At 21.3% G+C, this 21,891-nt stretch overlaps 8 protein-coding genes across 8 annotated transcripts; 5 read left to right on the forward strand and 3 right to left on the reverse strand.

Moving 5' to 3' along the window:
- Positions 1 to 173: 173 nt before the first annotated feature.
- On the forward strand, positions 174 to 2,060 carry SRAE_2000103900 (Alkylglycerol monooxygenase; the record flags this gene model as incomplete). The annotated part of the gene is made up of 3 exons (XM_024651943.1): positions 174 to 690; positions 743 to 942; positions 987 to 2,060. 3 exons carry the CDS (start codon positions 174 to 176, stop codon positions 2,058 to 2,060), a joined length of 1,791 nt encoding a protein of 596 aa, XP_024505569.1.
- Positions 2,061 to 4,183: 2,123 nt separating this feature from the next.
- On the forward strand, positions 4,184 to 7,413 carry SRAE_2000104000 (Short transient receptor potential channel 5; the record flags this gene model as incomplete). The annotated part of the gene is made up of 3 exons (XM_024651944.1): positions 4,184 to 4,453; positions 4,517 to 6,520; positions 6,580 to 7,413. 3 exons carry the CDS (start codon positions 4,184 to 4,186, stop codon positions 7,411 to 7,413), a joined length of 3,108 nt encoding a protein of 1,035 aa, XP_024505570.1.
- A 122-nt stretch (positions 7,414 to 7,535) lies between these two features.
- Positions 7,536 to 8,537, reverse strand: SRAE_2000104100 (Hypothetical protein; the record flags this gene model as incomplete). Its single annotated transcript, XM_024651945.1, has 1 exon — positions 7,536 to 8,537. The coding sequence occupies one exon, from the start codon at positions 8,535 to 8,537 to the stop codon at positions 7,536 to 7,538; it is 1,002 nt and encodes a 333-aa protein (XP_024505571.1).
- Positions 8,538 to 11,728: 3,191 nt separating this feature from the next.
- On the forward strand, positions 11,729 to 12,108 carry SRAE_2000104200 (Helix loop helix protein 4C; the record flags this gene model as incomplete). The annotated part of the gene is made up of 2 exons (XM_024651946.1): positions 11,729 to 11,910; positions 11,961 to 12,108. 2 exons carry the CDS (start codon positions 11,729 to 11,731, stop codon positions 12,106 to 12,108), a joined length of 330 nt encoding a protein of 109 aa, XP_024505572.1.
- Positions 12,109 to 13,148: 1,040 nt separating this feature from the next.
- Positions 13,149 to 14,544, reverse strand: SRAE_2000104300 (Nemo-like kinase; the record flags this gene model as incomplete). Its single annotated transcript, XM_024651947.1, has 2 exons — positions 13,149 to 14,052; positions 14,108 to 14,544. 2 exons carry the CDS (start codon positions 14,542 to 14,544, stop codon positions 13,149 to 13,151), a joined length of 1,341 nt encoding a protein of 446 aa, XP_024505573.1.
- Positions 14,545 to 15,719: 1,175 nt separating this feature from the next.
- On the reverse strand, positions 15,720 to 16,447 carry SRAE_2000104400 (Hypothetical protein; the record flags this gene model as incomplete). The annotated part of the gene is made up of 2 exons (XM_024651948.1): positions 15,720 to 16,379; positions 16,439 to 16,447. 2 exons carry the CDS (start codon positions 16,445 to 16,447, stop codon positions 15,720 to 15,722), a joined length of 669 nt encoding a protein of 222 aa, XP_024505574.1.
- Positions 16,448 to 18,576: 2,129 nt separating this feature from the next.
- On the forward strand, positions 18,577 to 19,616 carry SRAE_2000104500 (Nematode cuticle collagen, N-terminal domain and Collagen triple helix repeat-containing protein; the record flags this gene model as incomplete). Its single annotated transcript, XM_024651949.1, has 2 exons — positions 18,577 to 19,066; positions 19,114 to 19,616. 2 exons carry the CDS (start codon positions 18,577 to 18,579, stop codon positions 19,614 to 19,616), a joined length of 993 nt encoding a protein of 330 aa, XP_024505575.1.
- Positions 19,617 to 20,113: 497 nt separating this feature from the next.
- On the forward strand, positions 20,114 to 21,808 carry SRAE_2000104600 (Hypothetical protein; the record flags this gene model as incomplete). The annotated part of the gene is made up of 1 exon (XM_024651950.1): positions 20,114 to 21,808. The coding sequence occupies one exon, from the start codon at positions 20,114 to 20,116 to the stop codon at positions 21,806 to 21,808; it is 1,695 nt and encodes a 564-aa protein (XP_024505576.1).
- Between the last annotated feature and the right edge of the window lie 83 nt (positions 21,809 to 21,891).

Here is a 21,891-nt window from a genome sequence, read left to right on the forward strand (position 1 = left end):
TTTATCTCTTATCTTTATTTATTTATTTATTTTTACTTTTTATTTATATATTTTTTTATTCAATAAATATTTATAATTAATATAATTAATATAATTTATCTTTTTTTTTCTAGTTATAAAAATTTTTTTATTCTTATAATTATTAATGAAAAGTTAGTTACAAAAATAATTGTATGATGACACTAAATAACACACTTAATGATCTCTATCAAAATATAACAGAAAATTTGTATTATAATGGAACTAATGAAGTTTCATGGTTGAATAAAATATTTACTAACACATCTTTTGGATATAGATTTTTGGAAAGGATAACTTTTACAAATTTTAGACATTCACTTTATTTAATTTCACCTTATGAAACAACTGTTGATTCTATTGAAAAAGTTCCTAATTATAATATACAAGTATCAACATGGTGGTTAGTATTAATATTTATTGAATTTATAATTCTTCATCTAAGAAAAGAAGATGAAAAATTTGCATTGAATGATTCTATAACATCAATTAGTGCTGGTATGTTATCACAATGTTTTAAATTTGGTGGTAGAGCAATTGCTATATTTGGATATGTTTTTGTTTGGAATAATTTTAGAATTCTTGAGTTACCATGGGACTCACCATGGACATGGATTCTTTGTCTTTTTACTCAAGATTTTATGTATTATTTAGGTCATAGAGCTGTTCATGGTATCTTTATTTTAATAAAAAAAATTGTTTTTTTAAATTAATTTATTTTTAGAAGCTGGATTTTTTTGGGGTTTACATACGATTCACCATTCTTCAGAATATTATAATTTTTCAACAGCTTTAAGGCAAGCAGCAATACAAGATGCTGGATTAGCTTTATATGATATTTTACAAGCATTTTTTATTCCACCACCAATTTTTCTTGTTCACAGATATTTTAGTGAAATATTTCAATTTTGGATGCATACAAGTGTATGTTTTATATTTATTATAATTAATTATTTTTATTTTTAAAGTTAATTGGATCATTAGGACCATTAGGAATTATTTTTAATACTCCATCATATCATCGTGTTCACCATGGAAGAAATGCTTATTGTATTGATAAAAATTATGGTGGAGTTTTTATTATATGGGATAAGATGTTTAATACATTTGAACCAGAAAGATTAGATGATCCACCTATATATGGTTTAGTTACTCCAGAAAAAACTTTTAATCAATTATATTTACAATTTCATACTATATATGATATTCTTATTAAAAAAGGATTAATGAAAGATGAAAAAGGTAATCCAATATTTCCTGGATTTATAAATAAAGTTAAAGCTGCTTTATTTCCACCAGGATATTTTCCTGGTTCAGATATTTATTTATTTTTTCATTGGTTTTCTATGAAAGATCCAAGTAAAGGTATACCAGAAATTAAAAAACCAATTATTAAATATAATCCTATTATACCTACATGGATAAAACTTTATTGTTTATTACATTTTATTCTTTTACTATCAATATTTTTACATTTTGAATATGATAGAGATCATTTGGGATATATTGATTTTACATTAAAAATAGCCTTTTTTATAACATCAATGCAAGCATTTGGAGCATTTTTTGATGATAAATGGTATGCTAATATAATTGAAATATTTCGTTGTATTGGTGTAATTATATATTATTGTATTAAATTAACAGATCACATTGGATTTGGTCCTAGTAGAATATTTGTCCTAACACTATTTTCATCATCACTTCTAATGTGGATTGGATACACATTTGAACAACTTAAAAATAGAAGAAAAAGGCGAATCTCCGATGAAAATGGAAAAGGGCATATCAATGTGATAAGTAAAAAGGAAATGTTTTTGGATATGGAAATGAATGTAAATGGAATAAATGAGAAAATGAAGAAAAAAAAAATAGCATCTGAAGTGGATAATAAAAAGGAAACACAAACAGTTGACATGTTCATGAAAGAGGATGATGAAAAGGAGTACCAAAGTAATGTAGTAAAAATGATGGATAATGAGAAACCTCCTGATGAACCGATACATGAAAAAAAAACCAACAATGTTAAGATGCCTGAATAATGAATAAAATTATTATTTCTTTTTTTCAATTAAACTTTTAAAAAAAGTTTATAAAAAAGTGTTTTTTAAAATAAATTTTAATATATATATATTTTTAAATATTTTGATAAAAAAAATAAATATTTTATCTTTTATTTTTATTAACTTACCCATGAGAAAATACTATAAAAGAGAAAAAGAAAGTGTAAAATAATGAAAAAAAAAAGTAAAAAAATCTTGTTTTTCTTTTAATAAAAATAATATATATATATATATGGTAAAAAAAAGTTAATAAATATTCCCAAAGTGCCAAAAAATAAAAAATGTTTAATATTTGTATTGTTAAAAATATATTTTAAAATATTGTCAATGTTGTTTTTTTTTATCACAATAATAATAAATCTTTTTTTTTTTTAGTAATATATATTTTTTAAACTTTTAATAATATAAAAATGTATATATTGTATGTTGTAAATTTTTTTTAAATTTTTATATATATATTTTCTAAAAGTTTAATATTTATATGTTTTGACAAATTTATTACTTAACAAGGATGATAAAAGTTATTTTATAAAAGATTAACTAAATATAAATGTAAAATCAAATTACTGTCCCTTTACTTTCTTTTTTATATAGATATATTTGTTATCATTACTCATATATATTAGCTAAAAGGGTTATATGATAAAAACTTTGTAAATATATATATATATGACGAGAGAATAAGTTTAAAAGAAATTTAAAGGAACGGGTAGTTTGAAGATGTTATATATAAAAGAAAGTTAGTTAAATCCAAGGAAAGTCCTTTACATGAAAAGAGTAGGAATCTTATAAAATCAAAAACCTATTATTATTATTAGATAATAGCTCTTTCTTAAGAATATGTTTATAGAAGTGTTAAGTTTTTCACCAAAATCACGTTATTACTTTATTTTTCAAAGTACTTAAGATTATTATTTCATACAAAATTACAAAGTCATATCTAAAAATAAATATATTTTATAGAAATTTAATTTTTTATCTAATTTTTTTTTTTTTACTTTAAATTTTTTTTTTTATTAAACGTAGAAATTACATTTTATAACCTTTCTTTTTTTTACTACATTATATTTACCAAATCCCCAAAGATGGTAAAATTAAAATAAAACCAAAATAAAGATATTTTATTATAAAATTTTAAAATATATATTTTTTGAAGTTATTTTCTTATAAATATTAAAATTTTAGTTTAAAATATTAAGGCATTTGGAAATGATATAATTAAACATGACATTGAAGTATGATATACTTATTATTAATAAACACATGTTTCCATTGTATTTTTCTCATAGACTACTCTTTTTTAAATATTTATGATTAGAAAAATTTGTCCAAACTACATCTTAAATATCTTCCTATTAAAAGTATATTATTTCTTCACTTTAACAACTGATTTTTATCTCTAGAGCACAATTATTCTTCATTTATTTCTTTCTTATATCAAATATCAAGAACAGACTTTTACTTTTCTTATATATTTTTTTTAACAATACCAATTTATACTTATTTTTCCCAAATGCAAATATTTCTTTTTTACAAATCATACCATTATCTAATTTTAATTACTTTCTTTTTACTTTTTATTTCATATCTTTACAATAGTATTAACTAAATTTGTCTATATATTATCTTAATTCGATAAATGCTTTATAATCATATTTACTTTTATATAATAAATAGTTAATATATAAATAAATAAGTAAATTTTTTCCTTCATTCAATTTTAAATCATTCTATGTATGTATTAAAGAAAAGAATTTAAAATTTTAATAAAATTTTTCTTGATTATCAAAAGTTTTGATATATATATATGTAAAATATATATATACATTTATTATATATTTCTGAGACAAATGGTATAAAAAAAATTTAATTTTCTTATTGACTTCAATATTATTTTTCTATTTTAAATAATTAGTCTCCTTCTCGTAACATATACTTTTTAATTTTTATTTTCTTTTTCATAATTTATTTTTCTTCGTTTTTTTTTTTTATTATAAAAGTATGAATAAATTATAAATGTTACACTTTAAAATTTAATTACATTTTTCTTTACATTTTTATATTTAAATAATTTATTTTATAAAATTGTAATTTTTTTTTAGATGTATGCTGGGGTATCAGCACCAAGAAGATATCCTACATCTACTTTAGGAACTTCTCCTTCTGTTAACTCTTCCTCTAATTGGAAAATTTTAAGTCATAGTCCTAGACCTCCAAGAGGAAGACCAGCTCATTATGGAGGAACTCATCCAAATGGATTACCAACTACTGTTCATATTAAGACACAAGATATGTTGAAACCTCAGGAAAGAAAATTACTTGAAGCTGCTGAAGCTGGTGATAAACCTACTATGTTACATGTTCTTAATAATGTAAGTTTAATGATAAAAAAAAAAAATAAAATTATATATATTTAAAAATTTTTTTATTTATAGAGTTCAGATGATTTTAATTTAAATGCTATGGATGCTATGGGAAGGACTGCTATTGAAATTGCTGTAGATAATGAAAATATTGAAATTGTTGAATTATTATTACAACAAGAAAATATACGTATTGGAAATGCTTTATTATGTGCTATTAGAGAAGGTGTATATAGATTAGTAGAAATGTTAATTAATCATAAGTCAATAACTACAGAGATGTTAGGACCAGGATGGGGTAAACATTTAAATGAAACTGAAGTATCTTCTTCTGAATATTCTAGTGATATTTCACCTGTAATTCTTGCTGCACACCTTAATAGATTTGAAATATTACAAATGTTAATTAGAAAAGATGCTACTATAGAAAATCCACATAAACATTCATGTTGTTGTGATGAATGTGATAGAGAAAGAATCAATGATTCATTACATCATTCATTAAAAAGAATTAATACTTATCGTGCTTTAGCTTCACCAGCCTGGATGTCATTAACTAGTCCTGATCCTATCTTAAGTGCCTTCAAATTATCATGGGAATTAGAAAAACTTGCCTCTTTAGAACATGAATTTAAAGATACATATTTACAATTATCTGAACAATGTAAACAATATGCTTGTGATTTACTAACACAATGCCGTAGTACAGAAGAGGTTATATCTGTATTAAATAAAGAAGAAAATAATCATGATGAAAATATTGATGTATGGGCATCTAAATTAAGTTTAAGAAGATTAAAATTAGCAATAAAATATAAACAAAAATCTTTTGTTGCTCATCCACATTGTCAACAATTATTAACATCTATATGGTATGAAGGTTTTCCTGGAAGACAACAACGTGGATCATATTGGAATTTTTTTATGTGTGCTATACTTATATTATTATGGCCTTTTTTAGCACTTTCATATATTATTATGCCAAAATCAAAACTTGGTAGAATTGTTAGAAGTCCTTTTATGAAATTTCTTTATTATTCTATTTCTTTTGGATGTTTTTTAATACTTTTAACATTAGCTACTTTTGAACCATATAGATATGAAAAAGGAGCAATTAGAGGTGGTGGTAAAAATCGTGCATCAGATCGTGGACCACCACCAACAGTTATTGAATCGTTAGTCTTTTTATGGGTAATGGGAATGATATGGTCAGAAGTTAAACAATTATGGGATGAAGGATTTAAAAAATATACATTACAATGGTGGAATTGGTTAGATTTTATAATGATGTGTCTTTATCTTTGTACAATAGCATTACGTGTTGGGGCATATTATTTATTTAATTATTGTCAAGAATTTACTAATATAAGATATATGATAAGAACATATTGGGATGCCTTTGAACCAATTCTTGTTGCTGAAGGACTTTTTGCTGTAGGAAATATTTTTAGTTTTGCAAGAATTATTTATCTATTTCAAACAAATCCATATTTAGGACCATTACAAATATCATTGGGATGTATGTTAGTTGATGTTGCTAAATTTTGTTTTATATTTGGTTTAATAATTAGTAGTTTTTCTATTGGATTAGCACAATTATATTGGTATTATGATTCATATACACCTGTCTGTATAACACCAGATAATTGTAAACTTGAAGCTAATGCATTTAGTGATATAGCAAATTCATATATGACATTATTATGGTCATTATTTTCAATTACTAAAGTTGAAGATACAGATGTTTTAGAAGAACATTATTTTACTCAATGGGTTGGAAGAGGAATGTTTGTAACTTATCATATGACAGCTATTATAGTACTTTTAAATATGTTAATTGCTATGATGTCTCATTCATTTCAAATAATTAATGATCATGCTGATTTAGAATGGAAATTTCATAGAACTAAATTATGGATGACACATTTTGATGAGGGTAGTACTTTATCACCACCATTTAATATTATTATAACACCAAAAGCTATATATTATTTTATTATCAAAATTTATAATTTACTTAGATGGCTTTGTGGAAAATATCAATATCAAAAGAGTAAGACCCGTGCTACTATACGAGTAAGATTATACTTTTTTTTTTTTTATTTCATAAAATATATATATATAATTTTTTTTAGAGACCAGGATATAGTAGAAAAAGAAATGAAATTGAAAAGAAAGGCGGTAGTGAAACTGAAGATGATGAGAATAAACCATTAACATATATGGATATAATGCAACGACTTGTATCTAGATTTATTCTTCAAACTAAAAAAGATATGAAAATGGATGGTGTTAATGAAGATGACTTATTAGAAATAAAACAAGATATTAGTAGTTTACGTTATGAGTTACGTGATGATAGAAGAAAAGAAATTGTTAGATCATCATCTCATATAGATGCTGTTAAAAGAGATATTATGAGAACAATGTCAGCAAGTAATAGAATATTTGGTTGTAATTTACGTTCCCCAAGAAAAGATAGTCTTCCGGAGGAAAATTTTAATGGTTATGATGGATTTGAAGATAATTTAACACCTAGTGATATTATATTTACTACACCACTTGATACAAATAATATTTTCTTTAATCTTGAACTTCCCTCAATAGAAGATGATGGTGATGAATTAAAAAAAAATAATAATGAAGAAAATAAATTAATAAGAAAAGAATCAAGTATTTCACAAATACTAGAAACACCATCAGAATGTGCCTTTTCAATGAAACCAGCAATTAAAAAAAATAGACCATCTATTTATTCTGTAAGAAATTTTAAAACAAATAATAATATTGAAGAATTAATTGAATGTTGGAGAAGTGAAATGAATATAAAATTAGATAAATTAATTGATGAGATAAATTTAAAAAATGGCAATAAATTATGTGCAAGAAAATCGGGAACAAGTGTTAAATTTGCTGAAGAAAAATATATAGATCCAAAAAGTCCTTCTAAAGTGTCTTTTAAAGAATAAATAAATATATATATTATTATAAATAAAAAAAAATTAAAAATTATATATTAAATAATTTTATTAAGTTTTAAAAAGGTTTCTTAGTTATAATTTAATTTAATAAAAAAACTATTATGTAATTATTAATAAAAATATACAATTGTTTGATAATAAATTAATATTAAAGCTATATTCATAAGAAATATAGATATAAAAGAAATATTAGCATTTTTATAATAATTTAAAAAAATTTGTAAATTTAAATCTATGCTAACATTATTATTATCATATTCTAGATAAAAATCATTCTCATCTTTATTATATTTTGTAATTGATTTATACATATCTGTTGTATAATTTCTATACATCATTTTTAAATAAAAACTTTTATCAATTAAATTTGTAGATATAGGATAAGCATCATAATAAATAACAATATCATCTAATTTTTCATTTTTTTTATCAAAAAAAATAAAATTAGCTAAAGCATAGTTATTGCTATTACCACACAAAAAATTTGCCATATTAATTGGATATATACTATATGGAATGTTACCATTAATATCTTCATATATTTTTAACATTTTGTAACTTTCATCCACTGAATTATAAATTATTTTCATTTCTCCATCACCATACTCTACATAAATATTAACTTCAAAATTTCCATTAAATGAATTATCATACATATGTAATTGATTTAAATATTCCTCATTTTGACAAAACATAACATCAAGTAATATATTTTCAGAAGTTGGTGTATTAATTTTAATAAATGATAAATATTTTGTAAAAGGTGAATTATATTCATCATAAACTGTATTATTTATTTTATTGAAACCATAAATTATATAATTTTTACTTTCTCTTGGTATTTCCAATGCAAACTCAACTTTAGATATATTAGAATTTATAAATATTGTATTTGATTGTATAGCTATTGAAGTATCCTTTTCTTTGATATAAAATTCATATTTATCTTTTGATAAATCACAATAAACAAAAAGTGTATAAAAATAAACTTCATCATTTTTTCCAAACATTTCATCATAAATATAAATTGTTTCTTGAGGTATGATAGGAACAATAACATCTTCATTAATTTTATTGTTAGTTATTTCAATTGAACTTATACTTACATTCATAAAAAAGATAATAAAAATTAATATTAAAAAAATATTAAATAAATGTAACATTTTTTTTTTCTTTTTTAATAAAATAATTTTTTTTAAATACATATAATATTATTATAAAAATTAAGATCAAATTTAGTCATTTAATATTTTTCATAAATAATAATTAAATTTTTATTGAATGTTTTTTTTTTATGTTGAATTTTTTATTTTTTGATTATTATAAATTAAAAATAAATACTACTATATTTTAATTTAATATTCAAATTTTAATAATTTATTTAATTAGATATATTAATGAATAAGAAAATTATTTTGTAATAATTATTATAATTAATTATATTTTTTGATGCAAAAATTATGTTTATAATTTAATCATTAATTTAATTATCTAGCAATCTTTATAAAATTATATTTATCATAAAATAAATAAAAATAGTTAAATTATTTAGTGATTGGAAAAAAAACATTTTATTTTATAAAATAAGAAAAAATTTTAAAATAAATGTATTCCTAAAAATATTTTTAGATATTTGATATTAATAGTACATTATAAAGTTTTAACTAATTTATTTAAAAACATTAATTGAATGATTAATTTAAATTTAGTTATAAAAAAACTTTTTACATAAAAATAAACATTCATTATGAAATATTTAATATCTCAAATACTATCAGAAATATTATTTTCAATTCGTATAAACTTCAATAAATATTTTATTATTATAAAAGTTTTATTAATGTACTAAAAGTTTTGTTGAAAATGCACAATTATATCATTAACAAACAAATAAATGAATTTCAAAACACTTTCAAACTAAGGAAATGTTATTAAATGTTTTTTTTAAAATAAAATCCAATATTTTTTTTCAACAATTTCATATCATATGTAAAAAAAATTTTTACTAAACTTTTTTTTTTAAATTTTTCTTGTAAAAAAGTGTCTATTTTTTTGCTTCACACTTAATGTTGATATAGAAAATTATAAATAATTTTATTAACAGTTTTCATACTTATGAAAATAATTTTTTTTTCTATTAAAAAAATAGATAATTGCTTTGATATAATAGTTAACTACAATAATTTGAAATAAATATTAATACCACTTTTGAATAATAAACATCTTAAAAAAAAACTTTACATAATATGTTTGTGTAATAATATTATTTTTTTTCAATCATAAAATATATTATATATGTCTATTTCTATTTACATTATATTATTTACGTTTAACATTTTATGGAAATTAATTTAGTAAATTAACAATTATAATAATATTTAATCTATTTAAATTCTTATTTTGATTCCGTTTTGGTATTCTAAGTAATTATTATGAGTTATAGAAATTATTATATCAAAAAATTTACATTTGTTTTTATAATATATTTTATGGTAAAAAAAAATAACGGAAGTTTTTTATTACAACGTTCTAAATGATATACTAAATAAAACAAATTTAAGAAATATAATAAATATTTTGTTGATATAATATTTTTGTAAATACTGTAAAAAAAAACCGTTAAAGATTTTTGATAATAAAAACAATTTTATTAAAATTTATACCTAATAAAAATAGTTAACATATAAATTGAAATTAATAATTATCTAATTAGTAATAAATAAATATATTATTGGCAAAATTTAATATTTATTATAAATTAAATTTCTATGATCATAGAAATCTTAAATATTTATTAAAATATTAATAAAAATTAGTTAAAGTATTAAAAATTAATGATTTATATTAAATAATTTTTTTTTTATTAAAAAGATATCAAATTAAAAATAATATGTGATATCTGTAAGATATGCCTATAATTATTATATAAAAAAGTTTCTTTCTAGTTATATTAAAGACTTATAAATTTTTTGAGGATGTAAAAAAAACTTTGTTAATGTGATAAGGAAGAAAATTTTATAATTTAAAATTTCATATAACATAACAGGAGAAGTTTTTATCTTTAATATTGTCATAACAACTTATATTAAATGTTAAAATTTAAAATAAAATCTAAAAATTGTTTTTATTTTAATTATTTACGATAAAAAAAACATACACCAAAAAAGGTAGAATCTACTTTATGATTAAATTTTCGTTTTTTTTGTGATAACACAAAAATGCCATATATGATTCATTATTTAATTTCAATATATTTACCATTACTTTTAAATAAAAATAATTTCATGAAGATTATTTATGCATTTTATTAATTTAAATTTAAAATTATCTTTCACTTTTTATGACCTTTTTTATAACTACATTAGTTATATAATAATATTTTTATATCTAAAAATTCATAAATAATCATTATTTGTAGATTATAATTTAAAAAAGATATTATATAATTTTTCAAGGGATATTTTATTTAATAGAATAATCATAACTATACTTAGTTTTTAATTTATTCATTCAAATTAATATTATGTTAATAAATTTTACTCTCAACATTATAATCTTATTGTAAGCATTCTTTTTTTTTATATCTTTTTTTTTGCTGATTATATTTCTTTAAACAAAAAAAAAATAGTAATGCTTCTTTGATAATTATTAATTTATTTTTAATAATTCTTTTTTTCATAATGTTTAGTTAGATAAACCAATTGTTCATAAGAATGGTTTTCAGAAAATTAAATAATTTTCATAATTACTTTTATAGAAATTATATTTTTTTCTTAGAATCAAGTAAATTTACTTATTCTTTCGGAAAAATTTGTTACCCTTTTAATGCTATTTAAAAAAAACATAGATATATATATTAAATTTTATTTACAGATATAACATTATTATTTCAATAATAATTTTCTAAAAATGAACATTAAATATTCTGTACATCATAAAGTTGATCAAAAAATATATATTGTTTTATTATTAGGTATTCTGGTATCAATTTGTACTATATTAATGTGTAAAGAAATGTTTAAATTATCAAAAAAACGTGTAAAGCAAATTATTCCTAAAATTGTGATACAAGACTTATCTTCAGATAAAGATTCATATACATTTATTATATAATTTTTATTATCCTATTTAATATAAAAAGACTAATAAACAAAAACGATTTTATTATTATTCCCAATATCGTTAATTTCTATTTTCAAAATGCTATAAAGGGTGTCTTTAATTATAATTCAATTATTTTTCTTATAAAATGGATTTTCTATAGTAAATAGAATTCATTTTATTAAAATTCACCGACAGCCATATGGATACATCTAACTATTATAATAATAACTATCAACAACAAAATAATTGTAATATTTTTCAAGTTACTTATCATTCTTCTAATCTGGATCCTGAATATTTAAAAAAACTTAGTAAAGCTGAAAGAAGAAAACAACGAAGAGCAACACCTAAATATAGAACTATGCATGCAAGTCGTGAAAGGTTCATATTTATTTTTAATTAATTTAATTATTAATCTTTTTTTTTTTCAGAATTCGTGTTGAAAGTTTTAACAATGCTTTTGCCAAATTACGTACTTTATTACCAACTTTACCAATTAATAAAAAATTAAGCAAAATAGAGATTCTTCGTATTTCCATTGCATATATTAATTATCTTGATAATTTACTAACTTTATAATTTTTTTTTTATCTTTTACCGTTAATTTTTTTTTATTAATTGTCTTTGATTTTTATAAATAACCTAATAATTTATGATTCTAAAAAAAAAACTTTGGGTTAAGGTTTAATTAACCATGAAATAAAATCATATTTTATCTTATGGTTTTTTGTTTTTATTGTCATTTGACCTTAGATTTTTTTTTTGAAATAAATAAAAATAATCAATCAATGTACAATACTATTTATGAAACATGAATTTGAAGAAAATATTTAGATACAACTTTTATTCCTTTATAACTTCATGATACGGCACCTAAAATGATATATTTATATGGTATTTGAAATTATTTAATACTTGAAATTGCCATGAATTTTTTTTAGTACTCCTGCAAAATTGTACATTTCATAATACCAAACATCTCATATATAAAACTTTTAAATTTTTATTAAAATTGAAAATGTCTAGTTATTTTTAAATTTATGGAAATAAAAATAATACTAAACATGTTAATCATAATAATAATAATGTAAAAACATTTATTAACTAGATAATAATATTGATAATTAATCAAATTTATTACCGTTTTAAATTTTCTTAAAGATAAATTATAATATAAAAAACACAGATGTAATACTAGAATAAATGTTTTTAGTTATTTTACTGTTAATAATTACTTTCACTACTTTTTAAAATAATAATTATAGAGTATATTTTTTACTTTCAAAATAGGTTGTTCCAAATTATTATACATCAAATACCATTTAAATTATTTTAACTATCATTTTTTGAAAGTCTTAAATTTTTAAATTTTCCGAAAAAAAAGAATAATCTTATTGTAAAGATTCATTTATATTAATTTTAATTTTATATTTGAAAAAATCACTTTTCTTTAAAAACTATAAAATATTATAATTAAAAATAAATGGTAAAAAAAAATTTATTTACATCTTTTTGTTCAAAAAAAAAATGGTCCTATTAAAACTGAATAGTACCTTTTAGATTTTCTATCATTTACCGTCTAAACTATATAAAAATAAAAGTTTAGATTTCGTTTTTTTTTACGATTGCTCGATAAATTCATTATATCTTGGAGAAAGAGGATTTAATGTTAACGGTACACCATTACGTTGAGATCGTTGTGTAACACACGTGTATAATTTATCTCTTAACTCAAACATTGAAAGACTGGAAATTTCTTTTTCCCATTTTGGATCTAATGGACAAGAATGAACTGGATCAAGAACTTTAGCATATACACGTTCCCTATTTGGTGCCGTATGACAACATGTACACATAGAATTATGAAATCTTAAACGACCATCATGTAAATATGGATGATGGAGTGCCGTTTCAACATCAATTCTTTTTGATGGATCAAATTCTAACATACAACTTAATAAATGTACACAATCTTGTGTCATATTTTGAGATATATGATAAAATCTATCTTGTCTTGGTGGTCTATAAGGACTCCGTAATACATGATTTCTTGCTCCTTCGCATGCTGTCATCATACCTTCTGTTGGTGGTGTTCCTAACATCTCAATAATCATATTTAATTGATCAATTGGACCTTGTGCTTGAAATAATATCCTCCTTCCTAACATCTCTGCAAATATACAACCAATTGACCACATATCAATAGCACTTGTATACCTCTTAGCACCCATCAATAATTCTGGAGCTCTATAATATTGCGTCACAACTTCATGAGTCATTGTTTCATTATCTCGATAATCCCAAAGTCTTGCTAAACCAAAATCACAAATTTTTAAAACACAATTACTATTAATTAATAAATTTCCTGGTTTTATATCTCTATGTAATATGTTAGCAGAATGTAAATATTTCATTCCTCTCAATGTTTGATATAAAAATACCTTAATATGTTCAGTTGTTAATGGTTGTTGAGAAACAATTATTTTGTGTAAATCACTTTGCATTAACTCTGTTAATATATGTCTAAAATAATTTTAAAAATAATAATATTTTATTAGGAAAATAAAAAAAAATCTACATTTCTTGAAATAATTTTTTATCATTTGGTTGTAATATGTCATGTAATCCAAGAACATTATCATGTTGAAAACAAGATAACATTTGTATTTCACGAAATGTTCTTTTACAAGATGCTAAATTTTGAAAAATATTTGTCATTCTTTTTAAAGCAACTCTTTGAAGTGTTCGAGGATCTGTTACAGACCATACAATTCCAAATGCTCCATAACCTATAGGTTCATCTGGAGGACAGTTATTTAATTGTTCTGGTGTAAAATAATATTTATCATTTGTTATCATTTTTAATAATCCAATATTTTGTTGCGATATTGGTGGAGGAATTTGTTGAATAGTACTTGGAGCATTAATTCCTACGGCATTTTGATTAATATAATGTCTTGTATATTGTGAATTATTTGTTGTACCATTATCATATTGTGATGGAGCTAATGCCATTAGTAATTAGTATTTAGTAATAAATAATTAAAAAAAAAAAATAATAATAATAATAATTAAAAAATTATAGTATGAAGCTTGTTTAAAGAAAAAGCTGTAAAAATAAAAAGTATAATGTTTGTAGATGACTTTTGGAGGGAAAATAAAATTGTTGCGCGTGGAAGAATGATTGTTTACTAATAATGTAAGGGGGTACCCTACAACATGTTATAACATTGTAGTATTAATATATAAATAATATTGCCATGAAGGTAAAAAAAGATGTATATTATAGTATTTTATAACGGGATAACTAAATTATATCATTGATATGTCAGCAGGTTACCCATAAAATATATAACATCTATTTATATATAAATAAAAAAATATATATATGTATAAATATATTAACAAGAAATATTAATAAAATAAATATTAATATATAAAAAAAGGTATAATACTATGAAAAAATATTAAAATTATCAATAAAATATTGTATATGGTATTTAAATTTATAAATTTTACTATGGCATCTATTGAAGCAACATTAACCTACATCAATAATTTGGAATAGTATATTTTATAAAAAAAAAAATTTCTTTTAATTATTCTTTATATGGGAAACTTAGAAATGATTATATTTCTATGTATCATTAAAATTGATTTAATTTTTGATATTTTACAAAACTAAATATCATATTTTGTAAGATATAATATTAACATTTTATTACTTTTTTTTTAAAATGTTTTATTAACTTTATGCATATTAAATTTTGTCCTTTTTTTAATAATTTCTATGATAAAAAAGTTATTTTTTTTAACAGTTTATGTAATTAATTATTTTGCAAGTTAGTAATATTTATATAATTTTATTATATTAAATGAATTTTTTAAAAGGAAATCAACTAAAAAAATTTAAGAAAAGATTTATTATCGAAGATTTCTTGTTATGATAAAATTAAATAAAAATAGTTATTTTTTTTTAATAATTTATTAAAAAGAAAAAAAATATAAAGATAATCTTCTTGATTAGTTTGAAAGAACATTAATCAATGATGTAATGTCCGTTTATTAGAAAATCAAATAATTAACAGATTTTTATAAAATATTATTATTTTAATACTTGTTTTTAAAAATATATATATCATTATAAATGTGAAATAAAATATTTAGTTTCAAATAATTATGATGTAAGTTTATTTTAAATCAATATTGACATTTTTAGGTTGAGTAATTTTATCTGTATTAGAAATTATTTCTTCATATGAAGGTAAATTATCTATTGATAGTGTAATCTGGCACTCCTCATTATTTGTTATTTTTTTTGAAATGCCAAAGTTTTGAGAAGATGTTACATAAAATATATTATGATTATTATTTTGATTATTGTTTATATTTATTGTATCTGTTTGTAACTCGTCTGAAACAAGTATTTGTGATAAAATGTTATCATCATGTTGTCTTAAATTTGGCAATGAATTAAATGATTGTGAAAAAATTAATGAAGTGTTTGGATAAATGGTTGATAAAACAATACCAGAATTATGGCTTCTTATAAATTGGTCAAATGAATAATTTGCGATATGATAATTTTCTAAACTAAATGTAGAATCAGGTGATGTAGTAATATCAATGTTATCTGATTGAAATAAAATTGGACTAAAATCAGATGTCATATCATTAATATTATGTACATGAGTTGGTATACTTAATTCTTCATACAAAGATGAGTTAATTCCTGTGTACTCTTCGATTGGTAATTTTGTTGTTATAAATAAACCATTTTTCCTAATTTCAATAACACTATTAATATCATTTTCTGCTTGTGATAACCAGTTTCCGAATAAACAGCATACCTATAAATTTACAGAAAAAAATAATATATATATAAAAAAATAATAATGATTAAACATACAGCAAACATAAAACATAAAAATACTCCATAAAATGAAATACTTATTTTACTATAATCTATCCAAAGAAAAAGGGTCATTGCAAATATTGAGATCAAAAATAGTAAAAATACAAATATTTTAACTTGTATACTATTACACTTAAATAAATAATCTTTTTTATTTGTTCTTAAGGACATTTGCCTTTCTTTAAAAATTCTTGATAATATATGGTTAATTTTTATATTTATTATATATAAAAAAAATATGAATAGGTTAGAATTATTTAAATACTTTATAATACATTTAATAGCCGATTTAAAATTTATAATTTTGTTACTGCAATGAATATTAAAAAATATTATTTGTTAGCCCACCTACTTTAACCTATCTATTTTAAAAAGTTGAACTAATATTAATTATATATTAATCTTACTAATTATTAAATAAAAATTTTTTATTACAAAGTTTAATATAATTTTATTGAAATTGTTAATTTATATTAAGATAGAAAATTTATAATTATATATATTTTTATATTTCATAGAACAAAGTAATTTTATTTTTTTAATAACATTATACATCAATCATTATACATTTATGAATTAACATATTTTAATTGCTAATTTTTTTATACTTCTTATCTGAAAATCTAGTACACTGTTCTATGGTATAAAATTTTTTTTTTTCAATGAATAATATGATTAATAACCTTTTTTAAGCATATAGTATACAAATTACAAGAATCTTTTTTATTGATACATCAAAAGATTAAAAATAATAATGTAAAAATTTTTATACAATACAGTTTATTTTTTTTTGTCAATGGTAAATAATAATATGCATTTCATAAATATCTTTTAATAATAGATAATTAGAAGATTTTTGTTTATTTTTAAAAAAAAAATAATGATTATTGTAAATAATTTATTTAAAAATATATAAGAAACATGGTCATGATAGATTATCTACCATATCATTGATATGATTTAAAATATTCAAAAATAAAGTTGATTATATTCATCATCTAATAATGAGATATAAAAAAATCAATTAAAAACAATCATTATTATTGATAAACATATTTAGTATTATTTTTTTTCTTTATATAAAAATAAAATACATTTTTATTTAGAACATAAAATTTTTATTCTATTTTGAGGTAATTAAAAAAAGCAGGATTATTTTTTAATAAATCGACCTCTATTTAAATAAATATAATAATTACTCGAAATTTCTAATAATTTATGAAGATAAAATTATATTTGAATAGATTATTTAAATAAATCTTGAAAATTTACTATTAAAGTAATTTTACTATTAATATAATTTAAAAATTAGCTAAAATTACAAAAATGGTTTTTATTAAATGAAAAAAATAGTGTGATAATTTTTTTTTAATAAGTTAGCAAAATAATTTATTTTTTCACAATTTGTTTATACTTTTTTTTTTCACGCAATAAATTTATTTACTGTAAATTTTTTTAAATTATTTTTTTATTAATTAGTTAAAACCAAAAAATGAAATATTACAAAAAAAAAATCATTTGAAACAAAAAAGACAACAAATATTTATTAAAATGTTCTATAATTAAAAAAAAAAGAAATAGACTATTATCTGAATCCATCATTTATTGTTTATCTAACCAATGTTATTTCTATACATTATTATCCTTTTTTTATATATATATTTCATAGATAACAACATGTCATATATATTTATGTATATATTTTTTTTTATAACTTATTAATCATATATCAAATTTGGTAATAAAAAAATCTGGAAAACATTATTGTATCTTAAATAATTTTCAAATATTTTATGATACAAAAAGCTGCCCTTAACTGTATGATGCAGTTATCGTTTCATCTTTCATTTTCATTTGATCAAACTATCTTTTTTCTATATACAAGTATTCAACTGTTCGAAATCTGGAAAATGACTAACGATTGTGAAGAATGCCTCTAGGCTTTCGACGTTATCTTCTGTGTCTTTTATAAATTATATATAAGAAAATTTAATTACACTTATATGTCAATTTATTAAAACAATACATTTTTTCATTTATTATTTTTTTTTATACTAGAGCTTATTAAATATATATATATATATATATATTTTTTTAATAATTTAATATATTGTTATTTTTTTTTTGTAGACATGGCTGATAAAACACAGATTGCTGAAGCGGCGTCTATGAAACGTTTGGCATTTTTTGGTATTGCCATTAGTACTATAGCTACAATGACTGCCGTTATTGCTATTCCAATGGTTTATACTTATCTTCAGCACATTGAATCATCTATTAAAATTGAAGTTGACTTTTGTTCACATCGTTCACAAGGATTAATAGAAGAACTTCAACGATTAGAAGAACAAGTTGGACTTTCTAGAAGACATAAAAGATATTCAGAACAACATCAAAGAGTTGGAAGAAGAAATCAAATTCTTAGAGGTGCCGCTACTTATGATGGTGGAAGTGGATCATCAGGAGGATATTCATCTGGTCAAGCTATTTCTGCTGCACCTGCTGAAGCTTTAGGAGGTGGTGGTGGAAGTGGAGGATGTTGTGGTGGATGCTCATATGGACCACCAGGACCTCCAGGAAAAGATGGATCTGATGGTAAAGATGGAACTGATGGACAACCAGGTAAAAATTTTTTTTTATAAATATAATATTACAAAATAATATTTAAGGTAAACAAGGAGATGATGGTAGTGATGCTGCTGCTCCTGATTCTAAAGCTTCAGAACCATGCCAAACTTGCCCTGCTGGACCACCAGGACCAGCTGGAAACCCAGGACCAAAAGGACCAAATGGAAATCCAGGAAGTGCAGGAGCACCAGGAAATGCCGGAGCACCAGGAGATGCAGGTGCACCAGGACCAGGAGGACCACCAGGTAGTGATGGAGCACCAGGAAATCCTGGAGCACCAGGGCCAGCTGGTACTGTTAATGAAGTTCCTGGACCTGCTGGACCACCTGGACCACCTGGTCCACCAGGACCTGCAGGAGCTGATGGTGAACCAGGTGCTCCAGGAAGTGGTTCTGATGGCCCACCAGGACCAGCTGGAGATCCAGGTCCACAAGGACCAGCCGGAAATCCAGGAGCTCCAGGAACTGCAGGTGAACCTGGATCAGCTGGAGAAGGTGGTTCATGTGGTCATTGTCCACCACCTCGTACTGCTCCAGGATATTAAATATCAATAAATTTAAAAAATATTAAATAACTACTTAGATGTCAAAAAGTATATGTAATAAGTTTTAAACTTGACATAGAATTTTTATTACCAATTTGCATTAAAATTTTAATATTTTACATACTTAAACTATTCAATAAATATTAATTGAAACTTTTTTTTTTTTGAAATTTATTTGATAAGATATATAAACTGGAAAACATTTATTTATTTGGGAAGAAACAGTCTTGTGATAATAGACGAGACTATTATCTATAAAACTCTAACATCCTACTATTCTTATATTTATTATAGCTCGCTAAAAAATTTTTTTATTAATAATCTTAAATTCCAATTATTTATTATCAATATACACATTAATAAGTTTACTACCTTTATTTTTTTCTTTTTCATTATACTTTTGAGTGTTTGTTAGTAAAAATATTTTCATATTTCTGATAAATTGATAATCAATATTTATATTATTTTCTAAAAACATATTTTAACAATTTTTAAATATGGTAAATAATGAATCATTTAATAAGGTATTTGGAAACATTTATTTTTTCAAACAGGTAACAGATTTTTTACCAAGTTATCCAGAACAAATAAATATGGCCAAAACTTGTAAAATATTTAATCAATCTATACGCATTCTAGAACCAGCTAAAGCTTTAAAAAGAAAAAATTATTTATATGTTTTAAAACTAACTGATACTAATAAGGAGTATCATGATAATAAAGAAGATAAAACAAGAATATTATATATTAATGATATATCATTGAATAATGAAATAACATATTTAGAAAGTATAAAAAAATCTAGAGAATTAGAATTATTTTATGAAATTAGATTTCGTGTTGATGATCATAGAAAAAGATCACGTTCTTTGAATGATAATAAATTTGCCCTAAAAATAGCTCCTTTTATTGATAAATTATTTGAATATTATGTTAATGCTTCTATCTTAGATTTTATGGATTACTCAAATAAACTTGTTGCAACATTTAATATTTCAATTATTAAATATCTCAAATCTCCAAAAATTAGAGTTATTCGAGGTATTGATATTAATGCAATAGCTGCTTATTATATGTGTACAAAAGATTATGATGTTGATGTTGTTAAAAATTTGAAAAATCTTCAAGAATTTGGTATTTGTAAAAGTAAAGTTAAGTATCCATTAATTGGTGATCAAAATATGGAAATGTTATTACCCTTATTTAATTGTTTATTAAAATATCCAAATTTAATTGTTGATATTTGTGGTGTTACAAAAGTACGAAAATTTAACAAATTATGGAGTTTCTTAATGACAATATTATTAACAAAATTTAATTTAAAAACAGGTTTTTCAATGGAAATATTTAGGGAGTTTGAATCATTTAAACAATTATATAATGAAGAATTATATAATGCTACTTGTAATGAAATTGTGGAATTAAAAGTTAAACTATTTAATTTAGATTATTTTAATGATTTTATTAAAAAAACAACAAAATTAACAAGATTATCTTTATATATTATGGATGATTCACGTTATATATCATTATTAGGAAGTTCAATAGGATCATTTTTTGCTAGAATTCAACAAAAATGTAGTATAAATAATTTAAAAGAATGTACAATGTTAAAAGATGTTTTTATTGGAACAGAAGTTTCTATTTTTGAAACAAATAGAAAACCTATCCAATATATTGATATTGATAATTTTATACGATATTTAATTAAGGGTTTACCAAAGAATGTTTCTAAACTAACTATTTCTTATTATGGGATTTTATCAGCTAATATTCTTTTAACTATTACTGAGCATTTACCACATTTGAAAGAATTAGTTATTTATAGAGCAGATCTACCACAAGTTGAGTGGATAAGAGAATTTGGGCATTTAGAATGCCTTTATCTTAATACACCACCACTTTTTCAAATACCACCATGGTTACAATGTATAATTATAGAATATAAAGATGATTCATATAATACATTTAATGAATCAACAGCTTTAATTGGAGGTATGAGAGCAAATCCAATTCTATTTAATGAATTTCGTTATTATACACGATTATATGGAGAAGAAGAAAATAATTTTCAAATATATTGTAGAAAAGAATCAATGTGGAAATATTATCAGGTAGTTGTAAAGAAATTAAGAGAAAATATTACTTATTTGGAACGAGAAACTAAAATACCAAGAATTTATTTTAATTAATATATTAATAAATATCATATTTTATAAATATATATTATGGGCTTAATTTAAAAGTTGGTGTTGTATTAAAAAAATTATTAAAA

Source organism: Strongyloides ratti (genome assembly GCF_001040885.1).
Source record: "Strongyloides ratti genome assembly S_ratti_ED321, chromosome : 2".
Lineage (NCBI taxonomy): Eukaryota > Metazoa > Nematoda > Chromadorea > Rhabditida > Strongyloididae > Strongyloides > Strongyloides ratti.